Source organism: Candoia aspera, chromosome 2 (genome assembly GCF_035149785.1).
Source record: "Candoia aspera isolate rCanAsp1 chromosome 2, rCanAsp1.hap2, whole genome shotgun sequence".
NCBI classification, from domain to species: Eukaryota; Metazoa; Chordata; class Lepidosauria; order Squamata; family Boidae; genus Candoia; species Candoia aspera.
In genome coordinates this window covers 121323319-121350616 of record NC_086154.1, presented here as the reverse complement: position 1 = coordinate 121350616, position 27298 = coordinate 121323319, and the positions used below count along the sequence as shown (strand labels likewise).

Below are 27298 nucleotides of genomic sequence, written 5' to 3'. Positions count from 1 at the left end.
GAATAGGGTCAATTCTGCATTTTTAGTTCTGAGAATCAACATTATTTATATTCCTAATTACTAGTCATGCTGGCCACATGACCCGGAAGTGTCCTATGGACAATGCCGGCTCCAAGGCTTTGAAACGGAGATGAGCACCGCCCCCTAGAGTCGGACACGACTGGACTTTACGTCAAGGGAAACCTTTACCTTTACCTTTTAATTACTAGTAGTGGTTTTCTAACATACTATATAATGAAGAATGAACACTCCAAGAGAAGAAAATAATTTAAAGTAATAAAAACAATCCTTTTGAAAAACCTGAAGAATGTAGAAGCTGAAGTCTATAACATGGAACGTATCAGAAAACAACTCTTTCTCCTTGGGTTCGTTCCCACCACAGCGTGCTATTTAGTGTTCCAAAACTGTCTTCCTCCTCTTGCTCTTTGGCAAGTTCCACAAAAACCTGTGATCAATAAGAATTTTATTAATACAATAAATTATATGAAAGCCATGGCTGACCAAAGCCATGGTAGGTGGTAGAGATCAATATTCACGGGGCCATTTATTGATGACTATGGCACATAGAAGACTATGACTTGGAATATATGAGAAGTATATGGTGACAAGTTTAAATTAATCAGTGAACTGGTGACTACTTTCATTCAGATCTACTACATCTTTTCCCGGCAATGGAGGTGAAGGTGCAGATTTAATTATGAATGAAAAGGATAAAATGTATGTCAGAAACTATGAATGGGTGTCATTTCAATTATTGTGGGTGCATATGTAATTAGAAATCATAGGTTGGTGATAGTTGCATGTTACACTGCAATGAATGTAAGAACCAGTCAGTTTGGGTAAGAACTGAATGAATGTGATCTGAATGTGATCCAAGACACAACATTACTCTGTTAGTGAGATAAATGAAAGGGTGGATACAAGTAAGAGGAAAAAATATGTTACACAGTACCACAAAAGTATGTGGTCGTACATTATAGGGAAATACAAAAAAGGATGTTTGGTAAAATGATGACGTGAAAAGCTATGGATGAGGAAAAATGCATATAAGATGGCTGAAAAATATGAAGATGAGAGAAAGAAAAAGTGTGTTTATAGAGAGAAAAAGACAATTGCCAAGAACAAAATCAAAGAGAGCAAGGAACAGCTAACATTAAAGAGGCAGAAAAAATGCAAACTGATAAAAGATTGGAAGTGGGTGAAAAGCACTGAACATAGGAGAGTGAATGGAATTAAGGAAAAGAGAGATATTATTTGGGACGGAACCAAGGGATGGTATGCTGGCAGACTATGGGAAAGGAAGAAAAGAGGATGACAAGCAGCAAGGTGGATGTTACTGCTTTATAGCAACAACAGGTGCACTATTGGAAATATCCAAAAGTCTAGGTTGGAGACGGATCTGGGAGAAAATCTACATCATCACTAAGAGTTGACACTGACTTGATTAAGGATGAGAAAAATGTTCTGAGCAGAACTATTCCAGGGTGCGTGACAATGGTGAAAAAGCAAGACTAACAGCATCATTTTTTGTAGCAGCAATACTAAGGGGGAGTAAGGAAAAGGAAAATGCTGTGAAAATTGTGAAAAACTTAAGTACAGGTAGTCTTTGCTTAACAACCATTTATTTAATGATGGTTCAGGGTTATAATGGGGCTAAAAAAGTTAGTTATGACCCGCCCTTGAAGTTACAACCATCACACCACGCTGCGGTCATGTGATTGCAATTTGGGCACTTGGCAACCAGCTTGCATTTATGACCATTTGCAGTGTCCTGCGGTCACGTGATCGTGATTTGCAACCTTCCCAGCCACCTTCCAACCCAAAAAATCAATTAGAAACAATTGCTTTGCTTTATGACCATCACAATTTGCTTTACGACCACTTGACTCACTTTATGGTCACCGCAAAAATGGTTGTAAAATTGGGTCTGGTCATGTGGTGCCTCGCTTAACAACCGCATTGCTTAGTGACCAAATCCGATCCGTATTGTGGTTAAGCGAGGACTATCTGTATAGTGACACCAGCTAAAGGTAGGTGAGGTGAGAAAAGATGCTGGGACAATTGGAGGGAGAAGTGAGTGGGCCAGTTGCTTGAATTCAAGTGTAGCAGTGGTGCCTTGCAGGAGACAAGAGAAAAGAGGGCACTGGGAAGACTGATGGATGGGCTGGTGGACACTCCATGCAAGAGGAGGAGGAGAGGGGGGCAAGGTACACCAGTTTTGCCCTACTCACACCATAAGACCCTTCCAGATTTTGTCTTGGCTAAAGTTTAGAACAACCAAAATGTTTTGAATTCTAATTCAGCCAAACGATAAGCTATTTAGAACACTTTGACCAAACTTCCAAGCCACTATGTTTGTTTTATGCAAGACGTGGGGGAAAAAAAATAGTTCTGGGCACTCTCCTAACAGCAATATGCTGAAGAGTAGAATTGAAATTAATGCCAAAAAACTTAGTGCCCAAGAAAAAAATTAAGAGGAAATTTATAAATGTTATGACAGTGTTGAAAAAGGATAAGGTTGAAATACAAATGGTGGAACTGGAGAAATACTACAATATAAACAGTTTCCTTATGGAGTGGCTTTGTGAAAACTGTATCTATCCCTCACAATTGGAAGAATTTTCTTATTTTTCTCCTGTACAAAGGAACAGGAATGAAAAAACTACAGTGGAATTAAGTTTCTTATGTGTGCCTGGTAAGATGTTCTGAAAAGTTCTATCTGAAAAAAGAATCAACAAAAGTTGGGAAATACACTGTGGCTTTATGTGGGGCAGACCAGATTTTTTACTAGTAAAGAAGGTATGAGTTTATTGCATGTTTGTTGATTTAGAAAATGTGTGTGATAATGTGAACAGAGCTGAAATATGGAACTTTTGCCCAGAACATGGAATTGAAGATTGGTTACAGATTTTTATTATGAGTGGAAGAAAAATACCTGTTTGTATGAATGAAATGTTTGTCAAATGATTGAATACCAAGCAGTGAAAATGAAGTGTAGTTTTTCCTTGGTTGTTTAATGTATTTGTGGATAAAGGAATGCTTGCAGTGACCTCAGATATATATTGGTTGGAGATACAAATATGTGCATACTTTCATGTACATGATGCTGGATTACTGGCTGAGAATCGGAATGATTTCAGGGAATACTGGATAAGTTGTATGATGCGCTGAGAAGTATGGAACTGAAAATTAGGGTAGCACGTTGTATTTAACAGGGAAAAAGAAGTGAACAATTGGAATTTATACATCAGTGGTGAATGATTAGAGCAAACAGATTAATCTGCCTATCTTTGTAGAATGTTTACTAAAGATGGGAAAACAGAAATTTTTAGAGATGCAAATGCCAATAGAAACAATGGCATTGCCTTTCTGTCGCTGTGAGGAATAAATATTTGTTGAAAGAAGCAAAAATGACTGTAAGATTGTGTTTCTGTTCACTCTGCTAAATGGAAGTGAGAGTTAGATAGGCAGAAGAAACATAACAGTAAGTTAAATGCTATTGGAAATGGGCTATTTAAGAGTGTGTGATAAAAGAAGAAGACATAAGGTCAATAATGAATTAGTGAAGAATGAATGTGGACTGAATGCAAAAGTTGGTGACTAATATAAAACAAGTATGTTGGGATGCTTAGTCATATGGAGAGAAAAAGTGATTGAATCGCAAAACAAATATATGACGGAAGAAGGAATGTGTTGAGAGGAAGGAGAAGACAAAGAAAGTCACGGTTGGACGGACTCAGTGCCATCGTCAGAAAGGGAGGGGTGTGAAGGTTAAAGAACAAAAGACAATGAATCAGTGTGTAAACATAGTGGAAACATGGATAGTTTCAAGGATAAAAAGATATTGAGAGGTATAGTGAATGGTGTTGGTATAAACTTGATGTATTTGAAATTCCTTTTATCTCCTCAGACTTCTTTTGCTTACTACTTTTTATTCTTCTTAAATCTGTCCCTTAACCCGAGCAATTAATGTGTGATAGGTATGTATGGACTGAATTATTATTGGAATCTATGGACATTATTTGAGCTATTATATAGCAGCCCAAGTTACTATATATTTCTAGTTCCCCCTAGCAGAATAAAGACTGGCAACACTATTATCCTTTGTGAACACAGAAAATGATTTAAAAATCAATGATCAGGAACTAGAAATAATCATATAAAATATGACAGCAGGCAGTAATAATTGTATGTATTCACAATTAAATGTGAATATAAAGCTGAACAACATTAAAAACACAGTACGTATAATACTGTATTATTATTTGAAAAGTCTGTTTGAATTACCTGTTCAAGGGTTGCTTGAGAAAAGCTGTACTCTTCAATATTAAAGGCATGTTTTGCTGTTTAAAAGTATTAGAAAGTGTTAATTGTCATTGACAGGTATTAAAATATTTGATATTAAGGTATTTTTCAAAACAAAAAATTCCATCTGATATCAAAACCATTAAACAGCTAGATAATTCCAAAGTCCATAGAGATGATGATGCATATACAGAGCTCTGGACATATTTGTAGTTCCGCCTGCAAAGCTTTATCAGGGGTGATGAATCTAGGTGGGTTTGGAAAAATTATTGTATGTGTTAAAGAACAACATGCACCTCCAGTATACATCAAAAACCGCTGAAAGGCTTAGAGTGGAATCTACAGGCATTTGCAACAGATTTGGACAGCTCAGCCAGATTTAGCTAGGTTCTGGAGGTAAAGCAGGGCTCATACAAAGAAGCCCAAATTTAAACTTAAATTGAATCACTGAAAACTTTACAGTGATTTAAATTTAGGAGGACACTGAGATGCAGACAATATATCTATAAGTCTCCCCACCTCTTCAAAATTTGTAAAGTCCCCTATTTTATATCATTTCATAAAAAGTATCCTCAAAAATACAGGAGGATGAATCTGTTCTTTGCAATTCTACAAATCAGACTATTCTACAAAAATCCCTGAATATAATTATAGGAAGCTTGTCAGGCATGAACCTCTCAGGAATAGTCTAAAATGCCTGTAAATTTCATGAAATACTATCAAGAAGTAAAAACATTGCCGGTAATTTCTTTAAAAATAAAAGGGGAAAAAAAGTAGCACAAAAGCTCTTGAACTGATTTGTCAGAAATTTGAAGCAGTTAAATCTTCTCTTAAGAGATTACTCTCTTAAATCCCATCAAATTGTGTTAAACAGAAAAAATTGCATGGCCTGTACTATCAGATTGCTGAATTGGGATCAAATCAAGTTTTGGGGTCTGTGTGCACTCTTAGCTTTTGGGATGCTTTTCTCCGTGGAAGCCGTTTCTGTTAACAGGAGAAATTCTGTTGGATTCCTTTTCCTCCTCAAAATCTGTTTTGAAAGCTTCCCCTAATAATGTGGAACAAATTTTGGGAAGCAAGAAAAAAATCACTTGTGCTAGCAGTAGTCTGCTAGGGTGGAACTGGTTTCCATTCAAGGATGTACTAGTTAAGCACCATTTAGAGTTAAAAGAATAAAGTTCCTTTGTCAAATCACATACCTCTTTAACAGTTCTAATGTTCAACTAACTTCTCTACCAATCCTGAAAGCAAGTCAGAAATGCTAGAAATTAGGGGTATGCAGTCCTTTGAATTTGATCTCCATAATGTGACTGGGAACATGAACTGTGAGGATCTGTCTGCAATATCTTAAAGATCTGTCTGCAATATCTGTCTGCAATATCTTAAAGATCATGCTTTTTCCTGGGATCACGTGGTTGCCCTGTGCAGCTGCTACACAATCCTGCAAATACATACAGTTGCTTCAGTATGTTCATGCTTCCAAGCATTTTATGAGATTGAATCCAGTGCTACACAGCCCTATGAGTTAAAACTTCATTTATTACAGTGGCTTAATATATATTAAATGCATCTGGCTGAATAGAAATTTGGCTGAGATTATGGTATGAAATAGCAAAATGATGAGAATAGAAGTTGATTTTAGATTATTAAGGAAGTTAAAAGTTAACAAAGAGATAGAAGTTCTAACATCAATTCACTTAGTTTTCTATTACCTCACCTTCTTCAAGTTTGGAAAAAGACAGGGCAAGCGAGTAGACATCTTCCTTTGGGATTTTATATGATAGAATTGAGTTGAAACTGCAACAAAATACAAAAAAAAGGTATCAGCACATTCCAGAACAAGTAGTTTGAGTAATATTAGAGGATTAAGGTATTTTTGTGCAATGTTTTTATAGAGATGATCAGACACCAGGGCTGTGCAGAAGGGAAAATGACATCAAAATTACAGGTGCAACCAACAACTAAAGCCCTGCCCTCTTTTAATATGCATTGCACACACATAAAAACAGGTGTGTTCAATCACCCAGCCACGCCCACCATTTTAACAATGTTGACCCTGCCTATGGACATCCCTGAGTGTTTTATCTGTTTTATCCACTTATCAATACAGATAGTCCTCTACTTACAAACTTTCGAGTTACGGACATTCGCCGATATGAAAAAAAACTTGTCCACAACTCCAACCTAGAATATCCCGGAAGGCAGGAGAGGGTGAGTTTACAGTGTGCTACATACATATGCTGGGCAGCACTATCATTTATACTTGGTTGGACTTACAAACAAAATGGACTTATGAACAGCCTTTTGGAACGTAACCTGTTCGTAAGTAGAGGACTGTCTGTAATAATAAGTATTTATTAGACACCTTTACTGAGGCATAATACAAATCAGAAAGACATAGTGATTACAAAATTTCATTTAATAAATATAATTCACAACTTAACAGCCAAACCAATAAACAAATATTAACAACTGAGACAAACCAAACCTGTTTAGAAACAATGTACTGTGATACGACTGAGCATGTATACCATATATCTATAATTAAAATAAAACTGGTATTAATGTATAACTGCCAAGATTAATGAGTAGGATGGGACAACAGGCCCTAAACTAACTCACTAGTTAAATACAAACGCCTTTAAACCCCCTTTAAAGGCTAACAAACTTTCACAGAGATGAAGACAAAGAGGGAGCTGATTACAGAACTGTGGGGCCAGGTTCCTGAAAAAACCCAGAGACTTCATCCCTGGAGGGAAGAACAGATGGAAGGTCCTGTCCAAAGGAAAGTAAGGAGCAGAAAGGATTGCAGGGGAAAATAAGACAGATACTGGGGAATTTGTGACCAAAGAGCTCTTAACACAAGCACCAATGGTTTAAACTGGGCTCTGGCTCAAATAGGCAGCCAGTGAAGAGCCCTGTGGTACAATAGTGGGAGTGATCCAAATCATCACAAATGGCACTGTGCTAGACTAAGATCTAAGACACAGAGAGGAACACCTACCAGGAGACTATCGCAGTAATCTAAGTGTGGAACAACATAGCATGCACTAATAAAGCTATAATCTCCCCATCATTTCCCCACCCCATTCCTATAACTATTCATCAAATGGAAATTAGTGACTCTTGCTGTAAAATCAGTAAGTAAATGGGTGTCATGAAATGGGAGGCTATAAAGATTTGATAAATGAGCATACAAATAAAGTCAGCTGATTATCAATCAAGACCTTGAGGCTGTGAGTGGAACAAACTGGGACCATCCAAGACCCCTGGAGATAAATAAGGGAAGACACAATACAGGATGGGAAGGACAATCAGGCCAAATATGATCATCTCTGTGTTATGCATATTCAACTTGAGGTGATGGGAAAATATCCAAGAGGAAATGCATTGGCCATGCATTGTCATCAAGGGTCACAAAATACCTATAGGCTAAGCACTGTCAGCTATCAATGATATTGAAAAACCCTGACTGTAAATCAGAGAACTCAAGGAAATGGTATAAAGGATAAGGAAAATAGGACTGATCCCTGAAGGACACCTTGTATAAAAGGAAATTGCTGGGACTGTAATCCACCATGTAATATTGCAGAAGAAGGAGAAGACAAGATTTAAATCAATCAAGTGCGTTGCTAGTGATGCTCAGAAACCATAATCTAAACAGCAATATCCAATGGTCAAGTCTGTCAAATGCTGCCATCAGGTCCAAAAGGACCAGCAATAGCATAAGATGTTAGGATTTGAGCACCGAAATACCATTCAGAGTTTGAGTAAGTGTTTTTGTAGCTGAACACTTGGCTGAAATCCTCATCCTTATGAACTGAAAATGCCATTAGAAGAAAATAATCAATCAATTGAGGGAGGATACTCTCTCACAAACCTCAGATGAAAAAAGGAAACAGACCCAGCCCAGTAACCTGAGCACAAAGAAAGATCCAAGGAAGAGTTATCCAACAAAGGGCAAAGAAGAGTATGCTTAAAAGAGTTTGAAAACTATCAGTGGTTAAAGAAAAGTTCAGCAGGACAAAATACAGATCAGAAAAAGAGGCAGAAGAGTAAGAGAAAGACACAAGAGAAAGAGTTCAGGAGGGGAACTCCTGTTAAAAGAGTTCACCAGAGTTTTTTACATGCAGGAGGAGGATATTTTTTTAAAAAAAATAGCCAACAACAGCTAGTGGATGGAAGTGAATGGGCAATATCCACCGCTTTGTTAAAGGAAAATTATCCCAAGCCCTTAGGTGAAAAGAAAGAGCTAGGAGACAGTACACTCTGCAGTTCAGTGGTAGATGGTGCTAATAACAAAACATGGGGAAAAGCTGATGAGGAGTCCTGGTCTGAAAATGAATGACAGCTTGAAATAAAGCTTGCTTTGTCTCTTGCAGATGAAAATAATTATCCAAAGTTTTTGCATTCTGGGTGGAGGAGGCCCCCTCAAGGTACTTTTCTGGCCTGCTGGCAGCCCTTGAAGGAGACCAGGTCAAGAAACTGACACTACTGAGATTCCAGGAATCTTGAAAGCCTCTCCAAGGCTTTCTCTCTGTTGCATCATATAGTAACCCAAATTAAAGCTAGTTTCTTTCTCATGCTTCCTTCTACCTCTGGACTGTATAATCTCTTGTCCAAGTTCCTCCTTAACAGCTTTCTCATACTTTCCCCAAGGTCAGCTTTAAATTAGACTTGGTGAACACTTTATTTTTTAAACAACTTTACCACTTCCTTTTAAGTCTTTAGAAGTTTCTCTCATTTGATAGAGGAAGCCCACATTGTAACATCTAACTTGCTTCATTTAGTGAAGTCATGAAAACAAGCTTCAAGGATACAAGATTAAGGCTACACTATAAACACAGACAAATTATGAGCAGCCATTGAGATAAAACTTTCTAAAAACTCTCTAAAAGTAAAACAGCCTTCATCAAAAGGTTAACAAGAGGTCTGATATATCAAAAAATAAAACACAAAAAAGGAGCTTGTAAGTTAGTAGATACTTAGATATTTAAGCAAAGAGTATTTAAATAGGAAACTGAAGAGGAACAAGCAATGAGGAATGGAACTGTGAAATGAAATGATCCCCACTAATCCTGTGGTAAATGACTGCAAGGGTATATATAGATGCCAGCCTCTAACTCTCTTTTAGCCCTAGTGAAAAAACTCTCCATCTCTATACAGAAAATAAAATGTTAAATCCATGTACAAGGGATGAGAAACTAAAAACTACAAGGAAGTCTTATTTTAATTACCAATATGATTTGTGCTTTTTATGGGAATTATTATGTTTTTTCTTGCTCTGCACCACTCAGTCCTGTAATATTGGAGTGACATATAAAAATTCTAAAATAAACAAATAAAGACATGTATATTACAAACGAATGATGTAGGATTGGTTATTAAGACTCTAGTAAGTATATTTGTTTCTATTATACATAAAAAAGAAAAGGCACAATTACAGGAAATAGTAAATACGAACTACATACACAAGACACTTTGTCTCTGGAGACAGAATGTTCTGATAACTTCAGAACATTCCATTCTTCCTCTGGACACCAAACCTGCTTCTTTCAGGACCATATCATGTTTGAAACAGACCATGTTACAGCTGGACCGGCATGGTCCATAGGTTGAAAAAAATGATCCAGAATTCCTAAACATTCCATCTCTGGAGATGGAATATTTTGCACATGCCTAGATAGTATACATGCTTGATTTAAAGCCTGTATCATAATTGTGCTGTGATGAATACTGCTGCACGTAAGTAACTTGGTGTTAACTTTATTATCATCTAAGAGGAAAAAGATCTACTTTAAAATTACTAGTTAAACATTCCATGACAATGTTAATCCATAAAATAGCTGTTTTTAATTGGTAAAACTGCCCATAGAATAAATTTTGTTTGATACATTAACTATTGAACCTGTACTAGAAGCTTGGGCTTCTCAAATTACATCTATATGAAAATTTGTTGAATTCGTTAAAACTCTGAAGCTAAAAGACTTTAGCTAGCTGGGACAGATCAGATTAGCTGGTGGGAAGGGCCTAGAGTGAATCAAGCACCACTGTAACCAGGCATGTTGCCAGCCAGTCATCCATTATTCTCCCTAATCCTTATGCTGAGTATAATGACGCAGCACTATTATGGGAAGGTATTGCTTAGTAACCACTCGACTTGCAACAACAGCCTTTTACCTTTCCTGAGGTCTTCCATTTGGAAAGATACGCAAAATTGCCCTCTGAAGCTGTTCCTTCATCTGTATATCTGGAACTTGTTTTAATTTCATTTCTAAGAAATATCCTTTGCCAAATTTACTCTTGAGGTGTTGAACTGTCCCAATGCATCTATCAGTTGTTTGGGGCAGAAAGAAGAGAGAAGCAGGCAAAAATAAATTTCTTTACATTCGTTTTAATTGTAAATTTGATTTTTTTTCCCCAAATGCTCCAATTTCTAGAAAAGGTACCTCAATTTGCCAGACACCAAGATTGCCACGCGATCACACACAGCTTCTGCTTCTTCCATATAATGAGTAGTCAGAATAGCTGCTCTCTCTTTACTTTTAAAGGCTGCTCGGATTGCTTTCCTATCAAACATAACAGATACTCAAGGATAAAGTGGCACTGTTTTTTTTAAAATCTTCCCCAAAACTAAAGCTGCAGCAAGGAAGGAGAACAAACTGAAATTAAATCCAAACAAAATGAAGGTGCTACTGGTAATAGAACATAGAAAATATCATAAGGATATTTTGCTGCTGCTCCATTGCCATCCTGCTACTGGTAAGGAAATAAAGAAATAAGGTTCTGCCTATTTGGGATAGCATTGCCCTCCCCTTGGAAGAGTAGGTTAAAGTCTGGGAATGCTCTTTGATCGTCAACTCTCCCTGGATAAATAAGTGATGGCTATAGCAAGGAGTATTATTTATTTGGTTTCTATGTTTCTCAATTCCAAAAATCTCTGAGCATCTTACAGCAAACCAATAAACATAGTTAAAGCCAATTAAAAAAGAAAATACTTACAATTTTTTAATATATATACATACGCACACACACAGCTGAGCACCACCATTCATGGATAAAATAACTCTTACATGTCTTTAAATGTTCTCCTGAAGAGCCATATTTTCATGACTCCTTGGAAGTTTAAGGGGGGGTGTCCCCAAAACAGGGAGAAGGCTGTTCCACAAGAAGGGAACATCATTGAAAAGACTTGATAATGGGGTCCCCGCTGATAATATTCTCTCAGCACAAGGAGATTCAAAAAGCCCTCTCTGATTGTATCAGGCAGGCAGATTAAATCTGGAGATGGCAGCCTCAGAGATATTTAGGCTCTGAGCCATGTGGGTCTTTAAAGGTGATAACCAGCCCCTTGAACTGCACTTGGAAGCTAATCAGTGAACAATGCAGCACCCATAGTAGATGTATTACATGGGCAAACCTGGATGCACCGGTAATTCCTGGGTTGCTACATGTTGAACCAGCTGAAGCTTTCAAATGGTTTTCAAGGGTAGACCCATATACCGTGAGTTGCAACAGTCCAGTCACAAGGTAGTAAGGGCCTGAGTGACCATGAGCAATGCCTCCTGATGCAGAAGTGGCTGCAACTGACTCACACAGTGCAATTCTACAAAGGCCCTCCTGGTCACAGCTACTATCTACTGTTTATGTAAGAACTGAGGCCAGGAGCCAAGACCCCAGGGTGCAAGCCAATTCCGTCTTGGGAAGTACATCCCAAGCTGCTGCTGCTGCATAATAATAATAATAATAATAATAATAATAATAATAATAATAGCAGCAGCAGCAGCAGCTGTAGAAAGAGTAACTTTTAACAAATTCAAATCAATATGTTTTAACATCTTACAAAGCAATGACAATATTAAATATAATGTCATAGTGGAGAGAGAGACAGTCAGCCAGTTAGTTTGATGTAGTGGTTAAAGCATCTGGCTAGAAACCGGGAGACTGTGACTTTTAATCCTGCTTTAGCCAAAAAGCCAGCTGCGTAACTTTGGGCCAGTCACTTTCTCTCAGCCCTAGGAAGAGGCCACTCCTGAAAAACCACTCCTGAAAAACCTTGCCAAGAAAACTGCAGGGACTTGTCCAGGCAGTCTCCCAGAATCAGACACGATTGAATGGATTTAAAAAAAACCATAATTTATATTATTTCTTCCATTCTGTAAGTGGTCCTCCGAAGTCATTTCTGTAGTCCCATCCAGCAGATTAAGATTATTTTGCACTAGAAGAGATGCTGCTTCCTTTGATGTAGAGGTTGTGAAATATTCCCCATCTCAAATCAAACATGTTTTTACAGAAAACTCCCACCAATATTTCACTCCACATACTCTCAACTGTGAGATATATAGTCTTAACTCCCACATCCAATGTATTGCTTTTAAAAAGCAATCTACTGAATACCCTCCTTCAACCTGAGCTATAGCCATTAACAAGAACTCTTTGAGTGAGATAAAACTGTGAGTCAATCTAACATTAGTATCCCCTAGCCATGTTTTGTTTTTTGAAACTTGTTTCCAGCCTAAGGCAGCCAATGGATAAAATATTCTTGGGCTGCAATGTTTCTCAGGGGACAAATATAGCAGCTCCCTTTAAACGAATGCTTAAAAACCATGATTCTATATGAATCCATGAAATTGAATCAAGACATCTGCCATCTAAGATGCTCCCCAAATATATTAAACTGGACAGTAAGACAAAGATGGTTAAGAAGGCTGGGAAATGTGAGCCAGGATGTGGTGGCTGGGAAATGTGAGCCAGGATGGCAGCTGCAACAGATGGATAGATGGAAGCTATGCCAGCAATGGGGAAATTTGTGGTCATTCATGTGGTCAGAGATAGAGCCTCTGCAGCAATGGGACCTGCAGTATATGTCATAATAAATGTGTTGCTTTCCCAAACTGTCCATCTCGAAATTAAGAAAAAGACGTTTCTATTTTAAATTTTGCTGATGTTGCCATTCTATATTTTCCTATATTTCAGGGCTAGAGAACAGATTCTCTTTGAGTGATGAATCCAGCAGGTCTTCCACTGAGAACGAAAAGAAGAACCACAGCTCCCTTTATCATCTGTACAGAGGTTTGTATTCTGATGCCTTCCCTCTCAGAGCTACTTTGTACCTTCCCTTATCACAGCTTTGAGGGCCACCCAGTCAATCTGGCACTACAGCATTCTCTCTCCATTCCTTCTAAAAAAAGGAAGATAATGTATGAGTGAAGTAAAGCCAACCCCAGCAGAACCACCAGCAGGATCAGCTTCACCTGCAATTAATCTGACACCCTCAAAGGGGAAAAAGAAACCATGAAGAAAGCAAAGAGGGTTGACCACAAATGTTGGGTTGGAGGGGTTCCTATCCCTTACTGTTTACTGCTAGTTGCTTTGAAAGTGCTCCGAAATAGGAAGGCCATTAGCAGACCGGTAATACCAGATGTTTATATAGAGACAGATGGGGAGGGAGTGGAAGCCTCTTTTTTCTGCTTCCTGGGACCACAACTTTCTAGTATGTTTGTTCTTGTTTTGAGCATTGTCTTTTCACCAAATTTGTTATGCCTGGTTACCTTTTACCAAGAGTAAAATGCCATTTAAAGGCTACAGAATGGGTCCTTTGTTAACCACTGCACATTCTGACTTATGGTTGTGGTTGTGATTTCATGCTAAACATTTTCTCCATGTCACTGGAGACACTTACCACATGTGCTGTTTTGCTTTGGGGTCCATACCAGTAGATGGTTCATCTAGTAGAGTAATGTGAGGATTACCAAGCATACTTAAGGCAAAACATAGCTAAAAAAGAGACCAGGGTGGGGGGGACACACACCAATTATGGCTATTTACTCTAGGAAAGGCCAAGCAAATAAATGCTCACTTCAAGATGCATAGCATCCACACAAATTAAAGACAAATCTTCAGAAATTCTCAAAGAGAATACATCCCCCACTTTCAAAGAAAAGTCAAGTTTCATTTTATGTAAAGGGACCCAGATAAAAGAGGAGGCAGCAGCTACTAAATGACATGATGGGAGTTTTAATTCCATTCCACTTCCAGAGAAAAAGATTTTTGGGATACAATCCTATAATTCATACTGGCCATGGCAAAAGATTAAGGAAGGAGCATTTTTCTCTGCTTGCAGAGTCAAATATTTATGCTAATATTAGTTATTCACTATAGCATGTATTAGAAAGTTAACTATTTCAGAACAAAAAGTCGAACCAAAAAACCTTTCGTTTGATTCCTGCTCCAAGTTTCTTTATTTTCTTCTGTAGCTGCTCCTTAAAGTCAAGTGCACTGGCGATGCTGCAAAAAACCCAAACAAGGACATTTTTCTAGTCTTGAAAGGATGATATTACACTTGTAAGCAATGTAAAAAAGCAATATGAGAGATCTTTAAACTCTCCGCGTATGCAATGGTGCTTTTCATCATGCTAATTAGGTTTGTGAGATTTCCCAATAAGCAGTTTTAACAACAGATCATGGTGACAGCCTTCCCTTCCCTTCCACTTCACTGTATTATTCTTAATTCCATTAACTCTGCTGGAGGCTCCTTGTTTAGCATTTTTCATCCACTTCCAAAACAGTGTTTTATGTCCATCCTAATTGTCCTGCATTTTCCTTGTCTCTCAAGCTTAACAGTTCTTTACTCTCTTTAATTACATTCTTTGCACATTTCTTTTTCCCCCTCATTGCAGCAATCATTCTCTCATATGCATTTTTCTCATTCTTAGCCTCTTTTACTTCATCATTTCACCAAGCATCCTTTTTTATAGTTCTCATGAATCTATATCCCCACACTCCTGCAGCAGTTAGTAAAATAATTTGCTCTGTTCCAAGCAACACCTACACTCACTTTCTTCATGTCTACTTTCCATTCATTCTGTTGGAAGATTAGTCTATCTTCTAATATTTTTTCATACCGGACTCATATTTTCTCTTCCTACATTCATCCTAGTTTCCTTCATTTCTTTCTTATACTTCCATGTCCATTTTCCCCCAAGATCCATTCTTGATATTATTAAAAAACAGTGTTACTAATTAGAACTCCTAATCCTTTTATTCTTCATTCTCTTAATCTTCTCTCATCAAAATCAAAATCTTACCACTTGATTACTTCTTTCAAGTCACTTTCACTCATTCCTTTGATGGCACCATATATTTCAAAATGTTCCTGTATTGTGATATCAGGCCAAAGTGGGTTTGTCTGTGGACAGTACCCCACAAATGTCATGGAATCATCTTCATTATTGTCACCTGAAGAAAAGTCTCCCATCAGCACCTGTAGATACAAACTATTTTCAGATGATGATTCTGATTAACACACCAGAAACATTTAAAAGTTATTAATATGAAAAGCTTAATTGAAATAATAAGATATATTAGCTCAAGGATTTCAGTTCTCTTTAACTAGTGTGGTGTAATAGTTTGTCTACTGAATAGAGAAGGTCAAATTTCCAGTTTCTACTTATCCAGTGAGCTCCCTGGATAGATTCTAGGCCAATCTATTTTATAGGGTAGCTATTCTTAATATAAAATGAGGGGTGACTGCAAGCATGCCACCTGGAGCTCCTTAGAAGAAAGGTAGGTTATGAATGTGATATATAAGAAGAAAAAGGCTGAATATTTATTTATGTGATTGACTGATTGATTGACTGACTGATTGATTGATTTTTCTGGATAGCTCTTCTATTTCCTAATGGGATTTAAGAATTTGGGACATTTCTGAAAAGAAAATAATATACAGGACTATGCTCCAAGATATAGCCATTTCCCTCCCTTCCCCAATTTTGCTTAGTTCAGGCACACATTTTTGTAGTCAGGTCATTTTATTTATTTTTATTCAGTTCATAGTCTATAATTATCACAAAAAGAAGACTATATGAAGGAGCTTGCACGAAGAGATACAGCCAACAGGAGATGCATCGCAAGTAAGAAATATACCTCCAATACTATTTTTTCATCACTCACAATATATAATAAAGCATATGCAACCTCAGTATGAGATATTCATGTCACCAATCCAGAAAGAAGAATTACCATCTGAACTATAAGATCTCTTTTAGATGAGAATTCCTATAATGTTTAGCTGCAAAAACTGGTAAAAGATATGGTTAGAATCAGTTACCTGGCCTGAAGTTGGTTCAACTTCTCCCACCAGAATATTTATTAGTGTGCTTTTCCCAGCTCCATTTGGGCCTAGCACTCCCAGTATTTCCCCTAAGAAAGAAAAAAACCAGAACCTGCAGTTTTTGCTTGGCAAGATTATCTATTTTATTTTTTTAATACTGAATCCACAATAAATAATTTAAACACCAACCTTTTTTTACACAAAGGGAAACACGATTAGTTGCCACTTTCTTTATTTTTCTTCCAAGAAGAAAATCACTCTTTTCATCATATTCTTTGTGCAAACAGCTGACTAAAACTGCTGGTTTCTAATTAAAAAAGAACACAGAGCTTATATCCAAGCTAGAATGAATATACAGTACAATGCAAAAGTATTCCTTTAAATGGACAAAAACTCATTCATCTAGTAACCAGGATCCCTCCCATTTAGAACACAAAAATGAATATACTTATATAAAACACTTCCAGATTTTGGGGGGAGGAGTATCTACCCAACATTCGATTACTATTAACACTCTTCCCCCCCACACACACACACACATACATCTAATATTTAAAAATAATTCTTTTGATGTGTGGGAAACAGGCATAATTACAACATTTCCCAAATTGGTCATGCTTTCTGTCACTAGGAGGTCTGGTCTGAGCAATTGTGGGTAGAGAGCACTGCCTGTTTCCAATTTGTGCACCTAACATTCTGCACAAGGAACAACAACAAATTTTTATTTTTCTTGAAGAAAGGAAGAGGGATGCAACGTGGTGAGGGGGGACAGGACAGGCTGGCTTAGGTTTCCATAAAATATGATCATGCCAGTCCTTATAGAGTCCCAGTTTCTGCAAATATCATAATGATTGGAACAGCCTAGAGAAATATCATCTGGGTTTTAAATTACAATCAGAATGATTTAGGGAAAAAAAGCTTCATTGTCTGGAAGACATTGTCTGCAGCCACTATGTAAGGATGGGACAGGAGGACTGTTACTGCAGAAATGAGTTAAGTTTCAATGCAAAGTCAATTCATATACTACAATATTATGAAGTTTTGTCAGAAGATAGAGTAGACTGTATGGAGAAAAAATAATTTGGATTGTTTCACAGGATAAATCAGTCTGTGGAAATCAGGCCTATCACTTCAATAAACATTCTGTCATTTTAATATAGGTTGATTTCTTAGATTCAGAAAAACGTATCACTCATCAGCTGTTTCCAGATGCCTATGCAAATTACCCTTTTCCATGCTAGTTTGCAATGAGAGCCATGGCAGTAAGGAGAGAGCGCTGAGAGAATAGAAAGATTTACCTCTTCACAGCTCTGACAAGTTATCAATTCTTTAACCCTCAGCCTCTCTGCTGTAACATCATCATCCTCATTCTCATCATGTGGCACATCTGGGAATTTCCAGGGCTTGAGCTTCACAGGTGTTCTGAAAATAGGTAACAGATTCATTTTCTACCATGGTCCTTTGAACAGACAAAATAAACAAAATGTTGTGTCTAATATTTAACATTAGGTAAGTCAGCTGTAAGTGCACTGAAATTAGCACGTTCTTAATTGGAGATGGTTCCAAGGTGTCATGATGTGAGGAACAATTCAACACAGGAACAAAAGCAACAGTTGCAAGTCTGCCCCTTTGCTAAAACATCTATCAGGAATACTCTAAGCAGCAACTAGAAGAAAGAGCTTCCCAGGCCATATCCTTTACATTAAAGTCTAGGAAGCTGTTTTGTTCAGTGAAAGATGGAGAGGGTCAGGAGAAGGTGGATCTTATATGAAAATAAATGATAATACCCATTAATTTATATGGAGCAGTAGAAAGAATGCTAGTCAACACAAGGATATCTGCAGACTCACCAACCAAAGAATTCATAAAATGTAGCAACTGCAGAAGGCACTCGCAAATATATTAGCAAAGGATTGGGGAAGGGAACTGTGTTTAAAAACGTTTGGAAATGTTATTTAAATGAATACAGGTAGTCATCCGTTAACAAAGGCAATTGGGACCAGAATTGCCATCGCTAAGCGACACGGTTGTAAAGTGCCACATGATGTGACCATGCTGCTTAGCAACAGCAATTCCAGCATTCCCGGTTGCCATCATTAAGCAAATCACCATGAGTCGTTAAGCGAGGACGTCACATGGTTGCCATTTGCAACCTCCTGCTGGCTTCCCCATTGAAAGAAAGTCACAAATGGTGACCATGTAACTGTGGGGATGCTGCAATGGGTGGAACTCTGAGGACCTGTCATAAGTACCACTTGTTCAGTGCCGTCGCAAGTTTGAATGGTCGCTGAACAAGTGGTTGTTAAGCAAGGATAACCTGTATTTTTGAAACAGCCATCCTTTCATAGTCTGGAAGCAAGAGTAACCTACACATTCTTTATTCTATATCTAACATACAAGAATGTGTGTTTTCCTTGGAATTTTATTTTGCATTTTAACAAAGAATCCAGGTTTCAGTGCAAGAAACTATCCTTTTCAGTCTTTTTTTCTTTAATAATAGTGCAAAATTACAGTTCAGTAATATTTTTTGTATTCCCCTTTAATATAAAAATCCTTTGATTAGATACAAGAGTAAGCATATATAGACTTTTAAGCAGTAAATCTGAGGATCCTAAAGTATTTATTTATTTGGACAAAAAGATAAAAATATTCTTCAAAGGCTAGTTGAAATTTATCATTTCCTACTGAAATTTGGTATCAGAATGTTAAATTTTAAAAGGAAATCAGTGATATACCAACCTGAAAAATGGATCCTCTCTCACTGACCTGCCCCCACACTTCATTTCAAGATAGCGCAGAAGAAAGAGCCAAATTACACATTGCAAATATGGCTAATATGAAAGGGGAAAAAAAACCACACTAAAACGACTTCTGTTTTGTCAGAACCAAGTACGATTTATAAGCAGGTACAATTGAAACAGACAACTGAAAACAGCTGCTTAGAATGCCAGCCGCTTATGGTAGAATATTTTACAAAACAGTTCATGCTATCAGCTGAATAGCTATGATGTATTGCACTGCATCTTAGCCTTTTCCTCCCAACAAACTTAGTAATTGTTTTTGACTTAGAAAGCTTAAATTGTTTGGGTTCAGGATATTTGAAGGACTGTCTTCTTTGACCCAGAACTCTCAGGACTTTGCAATCATTACCTGAAGTTCAGTTATCTATCTCAAGTTGGAAAGGGAGAAGGTAAGTTTTGGTTTTAGATGCACATTTTTTCCTTCTGGTTTTTTTAATGCTATTTGTTATTGTTTCATTTTGTTCCCTAACATTTTAGCTTTTGAAATTTAATTTTATTTATGGTTATATTCTTGTATGTGTCTATGGCAGTAATAAAATTATCTATCTATCTTGTATGTATTGTTTTCTAAGATGCTGTTTATTATATTTTGTCCTGGGTTTCCGGAGAAATACTAAAAATAGTAAAAAGTAAATATACTAGAAATACTAAAAATAGAGGAGAGAAATACTTTCAGTCTTGCAAGATTTTGTTTAATGAAACCTTACAATAAAGATAGTGCTGATGCTCATGGTTGTACTTCTTGTCTGGACTACCTTGAAGGGCTAAAATCACTCTTGCAAGGCTGGAAGTATTTCTCCCCTCCTCTCTTTTTAGTCTCCAGCCAACTAGGGAAAACTTCTAAAATGCTTCCCATGCTTTTCCCCCACCTGCAGACTGAGCTGCCTCTTACCAGACCATTGCCTAGGCTGCAGGTCTTCCTCCTGCCTCCCAAGGTCATTCCCACATAACATCACAAGAATTGTTTCATATTTAAGAAACATACAAATGAAATAAGAGCCCTGTGTCATTTATGTATTTATTTAAAGCTTTTATATAACGGCCCATCTTGAGTAATGCAACTCTGGGCAGCGTACCAAAAACAAATAAATATCCTTCAGTAATATTTAAATACAGCACTGGCAAGGTCAGTCTGCTGCTCCTGTGCTGGTACTTGAAGTAAAACTACTTGAACCAGCACAGATACAGTTGCTATAATTAAGCATCAGTGAAATTAGCAGCTTTTTAGAAACAACTCTTCAGGACCAAGCAATAAATACAAACATTTTGGAACACACTGCCCAACAAGTGTGGCTGAAAATCCCGTAATTCTTATTAATAAAGTCGTGAAGAAAAGCTCTGTTCCTCCAAAAGCAACTTCCTAAGTTGCCTTCATAATATAACTCATGTTTTCTACATAATTATACTAATACCACATTTAAAGCAATAAAGTGGAATATATGTGCTTTTTTATTCCATTTATAATGCATGTTTCTGAAAACACTGTAAAGTCAAATAATGGTATTACTTTTGGGGGGGATCATCACAGTGGCCCAACCAATCTTTTAAACATGTCCTAGTTTCACACAACACAGTATGTTATTATTTCTAAGTGTAATAAAATAGCTAATCTGCTGAATCTTTTATTTAAAAGGTGCTTACCGCTACAACTGAAATCAACAACCTTTCCGAATGTTTTTCCATCTTGTTATCAAGTTTCCGGGCTATCTAACAAAACAATAAATACTTAGTTAAAGTCAAGCTCTACAAACTTTAAAAATGGTACTTAGTATGACTACTGAATCCAATAACCTATCTGAACATCTTCCCATCTTGACTGGATTCCAGGTGAACAAGGTAATAAACGCTTATTTTTAAATTCTTTTCATGTTTTCCACAGGATGCTCTTAATTGGATTATATTATTATAATTCAGAAATTTATTCAGATGCTTCTCCAAAGACTGAAAAAATTTTGTTTTCAAAATATAGATTGTTCCAAGGCATATTTGCCTAGATTGATCTGATTCTATACAGCAGTGCTAAAACACATTCATATATAAAGAAAATACAGCATGTCTACTCTTATCAAAATCAGTAGAATTTACAATCACAGCTGAATTCACTAGACTGGCTTTTTATCAACTAGTGATAATTTATAATCGTTTTTATAAACTGTTCTCTGTCAATCAGTAGTGTGAAGTTTATTTCCTTCCTTTCTATGTCTATCAAATAATCACTGAATCTTTCTTTCATCCATCTTTTAAGCTGCAGAATCCACAGCTGAAGGATTAAGACGATTTACACTTTTTAACAGTTGTAAGAAGCTCTTCAGTACAAAATATAATAGTCTGTTTAATGGCAGTGCAGGAAAATATTTGAAAATGATTTGGAAGAGTTCAGAACACTGGCAAGACCAAGACCTCTTTCAAGCAGTCACATCTTTTTTCAGGCTCCTGTGTGACCTTCAAAAAAGGCATGGCTGATGGAAGGAGTTAACTCATCCAGGAGGTCTGAAAGAAGCTGACTCTTTTCAGGTAGCCTGAAAAAAAATATCTCTGTACAAAGTCCTGCTTCTTACTACCATAGCTCAGTGTTAACGTACTTGCAATGTATGAAAAAGTTAAATCCCTGGTATCTCTAGGCAGACTAGAGTGGGACTCTGGGTGGTTTACAATAAAACTTACCTTTATAAAAGAAATTAGACACCCAATAAGAGGATAGATGGGAATAAAAATAGAAAAACAAACATGAAGAACAGCGGCTGCTGTATAATACCACATAAAGAAAGCTACTTCGATGACAACAGAACAAACTAAGGCAGCCTGAAACAGAAAACGAAATTTAAAACATTAATTACGTAATTCATTTTTATCCAGTGGCATCCCATGTCCCCAGTGAATGGCAACAAAAACATAGTAGAAAGACATTGTAGTCAATGTATAATGGCAACTCATAGTGCAGAGCTAGCCCTAACCCCTTCACAGGCTCATGACTTAATAGTTTAGTAAATGAAGTGGAGAAAAACAAATTAAATACCCTGGAGGGAAGGAGAACTTAGAGGAAGCAGATTATCTGGACCTTTTCAGTGGGGGTTCAGGCTGAGCTGTAGTACTGAGATGCAGTTATAGTTGACCTTTGACAGGCTTGGGATGGGGTGGTGTGTCCATCCTGGTCTTCCTGGATTTCTTGGTGGCTCTCAATACAATTGACCATGGTATAATTCTGGACTGGCTTAGGGGCTTGAGAGTGATGGGGCATTGTTCTGCAGAGCTGCTCTTTCCTCTGTTCCAGCTGCTATTCATGGGGTGGGGGGAGAGAAGCCACAGAGTGAGATTATTCAGCTGCATGGGGTGCAGTATGGTGATGATCCTCATCTGTACTTCTCCACTCCAGGCAGGAAAAGTGATGCCATTCAGGTGCTTACCCAGTGCCTGGATAAGGTTTTGATGGGGAAGAACTGGCTGCAGTTCAACTCTAGCAAGACAAAATGGCTCTGGGTTTTTGGACCCCCTTGGGTCTGGAGAGTTGCCATCTTTAACTTTCAACAGAGTACCACTCCCCTGGAGAGTCTGTGTACTATTTGGGAGCCACTGCCTATGTTTACTCAGGCTTTAGTCACTTCTCAACTACAGTACTGCAAAGTGTTCTACATGGGGCTGCACCTGAAGACCACCTAAGCTTCAACTGGTCCAGAATACAGCAGTGCACATGGTTCTGAGTGCTCCAAAGTTTGAGTTTGTTACACCACTGCTGTGCAAGCTGCACTAGCTCCCAGTCTCCTTCTGGGTGCAATTCAAGATGGTGGTTATCACCTTTAAAGCCCTGCATGCATGGGCCAGGTTATCTACAGGACTGGCTGTACTTGAGGGTATCTGCCTGTCCTGCCAAATCAGATAGGATGGGTGTGTTCCAGATCCCTCTATTGAACACTGTCATCTGGCTGGACCTAGGAGGTGTGCTTTCTCTGTAGCAGCACCTCTCCTTTGGAACAGCCTTCCCCCCAAGATGTAGAGAGCCCTATCCTCTTAGCTTTCCAGAAGACTGTGAGGACCCGGTCCTTCCCCCAGGTGCTGGGCCAGGATAGTTTAACCCAGCACATGCGTAATTGGTACAGGATTATCATCATGCCTTGGCTGGAGAGTGCTGTTTTTAAAAAAATTGTGGGGTTCTGATTTTCATTTTTATTTTTCCTACATTCATAGTGGTTTGAGTGTTGTTAGCCACCAGGATTATATTGTGTAAGAGGGGTGGGCCATATAAATCAAATCAAATCAAATCAATAAATAAATAATTTTAACTTACCACTGAAAAAATGAATGACCAAAATTCTTTGGTATTTTGTATGGTGTTAAAGCTGAATGAGACAATATAATTAAACATAACAACTGATGGTACATAGCCAATCAAGCAAAAAACCTGCGGGTGAAAAAAGAATTATTAGGGTTTTTTTTAGAACAATGATTAAGAAAGTAGCCATCCTTTCCCCTAAAGGAGGCGTTTCCTGACAGGCAGGCTATTAGGCCCCTTAATTCCTGCTCCTTTTCTTCTGTTCTTGTCTGCCTCACATATACTCAGCTGTCCCATTCCTCTTCAAAATTGTCCTTGCAGTCACTGATGAAAACGTGTGTTTGTGTAACTCTTTGTAGGAACTGAGATAGGAGAGGTACAGAGGAGTCTGTAGAGTCCTTGGTGCTCTCTGAGCTTGGTTGTTTACTTGCAAGGTCTGCAATGTCTGCAACCAAACAACCCAGCTCAGAGAGCACCAAGGACTCCACAGTCCAACCCTGAGCCAAAGATATTCTCTTCTATTGGGACAGCGGATTCTCTTGTTAATGAAAATGGCCGGATGTGTAATAATGCATCAGACACGATGGCTCCCTAGCAAAGAATGAGGAGGTGAAAGCAAACTATGCTAGCAGTGATGCTGACTTTTTGCTGGTTAAAAAATTTATCTTGCATAAAGAACCTCCATAGTCTGCATGAACAATATTGTGACCCATCTCCAATAAAAGCAAAATTTTAACTATGCTTTTATTATTTTCCTAGACACAACTTGAGGTCCTGGCTTCGATCTGGCATACAAATGAGCCATTCTAATTTTAAACTGAACAAACATTCTTATCATCATAGCAAGCAATCATCAGTCATTTTTAAAATGAATTTTGGAAAAGTATTCTATACATCTCCATGGAATTTTGCTTCTTAAGATAAACCAATGTAGGCCAACTGATAACAAGGTTTTCAATTTTGAAAAAAAGATAATTATTCTTATCCACTTTTGTGGAGAGACTGTTTAAAATCCAAATGCATTAACAATAAATGAAAAAATAATATTTGCTGTACAACAGAACTTACCACAGCAAGAAACTTCTCAGGAAAAAAATAAACTCCATGATGAAATACAAATAAACTTCCTACCATAAGAAGAAGTATTATATAAAATAAAGGGATATCAACTAGTGCCTGTCCACACCAATAAGCAGAAGGATAAAGTCCTGAGATTTTAAGTTGGGTATAAGCTCTGATCTGCAAAATAAATAATAGATAGATAAGATATCATATCATGGCAGTATATCTCATGATTAATCCTGAGTTTGCTCTTTCTGTTCTTCAGCTGGTATGTTAATATTAAATATATCTACCTGCTAGATATGGTACATATGGTGCATTTCTGAAATACAGTATTGAACAATTATATAATCCCTGAAATATACTGCTGGAAAAATATTTAAGTTTATTAAATTTAATTAATTAAAACATTATTAAGTTATTGCTGAGAAAATGGACAAAACATTGAGATGTGAATAAAACTGGATCCAAGAAGAATCCATCAGTTTAAGAAAGCAAATGAATTAAGTACATCTTAAAAGACTGGAAAAGCACTACGAGAGAGAAGACAGATAAAACAGTATATACTATTACATAGTACAATAAAATCCTCAGAGTGATCAGCAATTATTTTGTTTAGGAGTAATGACTAAATCTAAATATAGCTATGAGTCTGAGCCAAAATATAGCAAAACGTCTCATAACTCAAGTTTTATCATGTCCATAATAGAGATATAAATAATTTTGATACAAGGTTTACTGGGAGCCAATTTGTGCATTGCTTTTCCACTGGACTTTGCAATGGCACTGATAAGTATATGAAATAAAGTTCTATAAAAATGTGTCTGAAAATTTAGAAAGTTACATTCTGTTGCCTGGTTTTATAAAGAGAAGTTTCTGTTGCAAAGATATGTTTTTGTAAACAACGTAAGACATTTCAACACCAGACTAAAAATTGGTTTGTTTTTTTTTTAAGGCTCTATCCAGACATATTTGTATACAACCACATTGCTTAGCGACAGAAATTCCAGTCCCAAATGTGGTCACAACCTGAGGACTTCCCATAATGTGAAATTAGTTGAAATGTCTTTAAGTTGTTCCATCTCCTTTAATGGTAATTCAGATGTAGTATGTGGAAGAAAACAATTCTGGACCCAAACAAATATTTCTGTTGCAGCAGGAAAATATTCCCCAACTGTGGCATACAAATCAGACAGGTGTTGTATCACTAAGATTTTGACATTTAATAGGATTGTACGGGATCTTGAAAGTCTTCTAATCCAACTCCCTGCCTAGGGCAGGAATCTTCAGACCAACTCAGACAAATGGCTGTCCAACGTTTGTTTCAAATCCTCCAGAGATGGAATGAAATGACCTCAGGAGGCAAGCTGTTCTGTTACTTAATAGTTCTCAGAGTCAGGAAATACTTCCTTGAGTCTGGATCACTCTCTGTAAAGTTTCCAAGCACTGGTACTTGTCCTGCTCTTTGGCACTACAGAGAATAAATCCACACTTTCTTCCCATACCTGACAATCCTTCAGGTATTGGAAGACTCCTATCATGTCTCCCCTTAGCCTTCTGTTCTTAAGGCTAAACTTCTTTTAACCATTCTTTATAGGATACTGTTTCCAAGTCCCTCGCTATCTTTATTGCTGTTCTCTGCACTCTTTCCAGTTCAACATTCTTATTGTATTATGGCACTCAAATGTGGACACAGTATTCCAAATGAGGTCCGTCCAGTGGAGCAGAGAAGCAGAACTTCACTTCCCATGATCTTGACATTATATTTCTATTGATGCAGACCAAGATTACACTGGCTCTTTTGGCAGCCGCAGCAACATGCTGTTGGCTCATGTTTACTCTATGGTCTACCAGGACACCCAGATCCTTCTCACGAGTACTACTGCTGATGCAGGCACCATCTGATTTTTCCTACCTCAACGAAGAACTCCGTATTTCTTGCAGTTGACCTGCATTTTGTTGGAAAAAGCCCCATGTTCAAGTCTATCAAGATCCTTCTAAACTTGAGCCTATTTTCTGAGGTGTTAGCAATCCCCCACACCCCACAAGCTTCATGTCATTTGCAAAATTGCTGAGCATGCCTTCTATCCTCTGGTCTAAATCTTTTATAAAAATGTTGATGAGTGCTGGGCCAGGATGGAACCCTGAGGTACCCTGATCCATATTCCTTTCCATGGGAACATACATCCAGTAAGGACCACACAGTGGCTATGGTTGTCAACAAACTGCAAATTCACCTGGTAGTCAGACCATCTATCCCACACTGTTCTATTTTATCAACATAAAACCTATTTTTAACAAAGCCATGCTGGCTTCTATTAATCACCTTGTTCCTTACAAACTCACTACTTAATTATATTTTCTAGGATTTTCTCAGGTATTGATGTCAAGCTGACTGATCTCTGGTTTCCTGGGTCCACTTTTTCCCCCGTTTTAAAAACTGGATTCTCCAAATGTCTGGCACTTCCCCTGTATTCCAGGAGTTCTTAAAGATTATCGTGTTTCTGAGATCACATCTGCCAGTTCCTTTAGTACCCTGGGATGTAATCCATCTGGCCCCAGCAACCTGAATGCATTGGAAGCAGGTAGGTGTTCTCTCACCACTTCCTTATCTATTTTGATCTGCACATCTCTTCTGTCCCCCATGATGCAGCTCCTGACAGGCCAGACACTTTTTCCTTTTGTGAAAAGACAGACTTAAAATAGCGATAAAGCAGTTCAGCTTTTTTCCTGTTCTCCACCGCTATCTTG

At 37.6% G+C, this 27298-nt stretch overlaps 1 protein-coding gene across 2 annotated transcripts in view; it reads right to left on the bottom strand.

Annotated features, from left to right (window-relative positions):
- LOC134490418 (cholesterol transporter ABCA5-like) overlaps positions 1 to 27298 on the bottom strand; it is an 84181-nt gene that overhangs the window by 3391 nt on the left and 53492 nt on the right. For both annotated transcript variants that reach the window (XM_063293446.1, XM_063293445.1), the window contains exons 24-39: positions 24554 to 24724; positions 23501 to 23614; positions 21883 to 22020; positions 20860 to 20925; positions 19157 to 19248; positions 17716 to 17839; positions 16607 to 16724; positions 16415 to 16506; positions 15393 to 15568; positions 14517 to 14592; positions 13988 to 14082; positions 10755 to 10874; positions 10486 to 10635; positions 6023 to 6102; positions 4288 to 4343; positions 301 to 445 (exon numbers count right to left, since the gene is read on the bottom strand). In XM_063293446.1, the coding sequence (XP_063149516.1) occupies positions 341 to 445; positions 4288 to 4343; positions 6023 to 6102; positions 10486 to 10635; positions 10755 to 10874; positions 13988 to 14082; positions 14517 to 14592; positions 15393 to 15568; positions 16415 to 16506; positions 16607 to 16724; positions 17716 to 17839; positions 19157 to 19248; positions 20860 to 20925; positions 21883 to 22020; positions 23501 to 23614; positions 24554 to 24724 (1773 nt within the window). In that variant the 3' untranslated portion in view covers positions 301 to 340. The remainder of the gene's footprint in view (positions 1 to 300; positions 446 to 4287; positions 4344 to 6022; positions 6103 to 10485; positions 10636 to 10754; positions 10875 to 13987; positions 14083 to 14516; positions 14593 to 15392; positions 15569 to 16414; positions 16507 to 16606; positions 16725 to 17715; positions 17840 to 19156; positions 19249 to 20859; positions 20926 to 21882; positions 22021 to 23500; positions 23615 to 24553; positions 24725 to 27298) is intronic.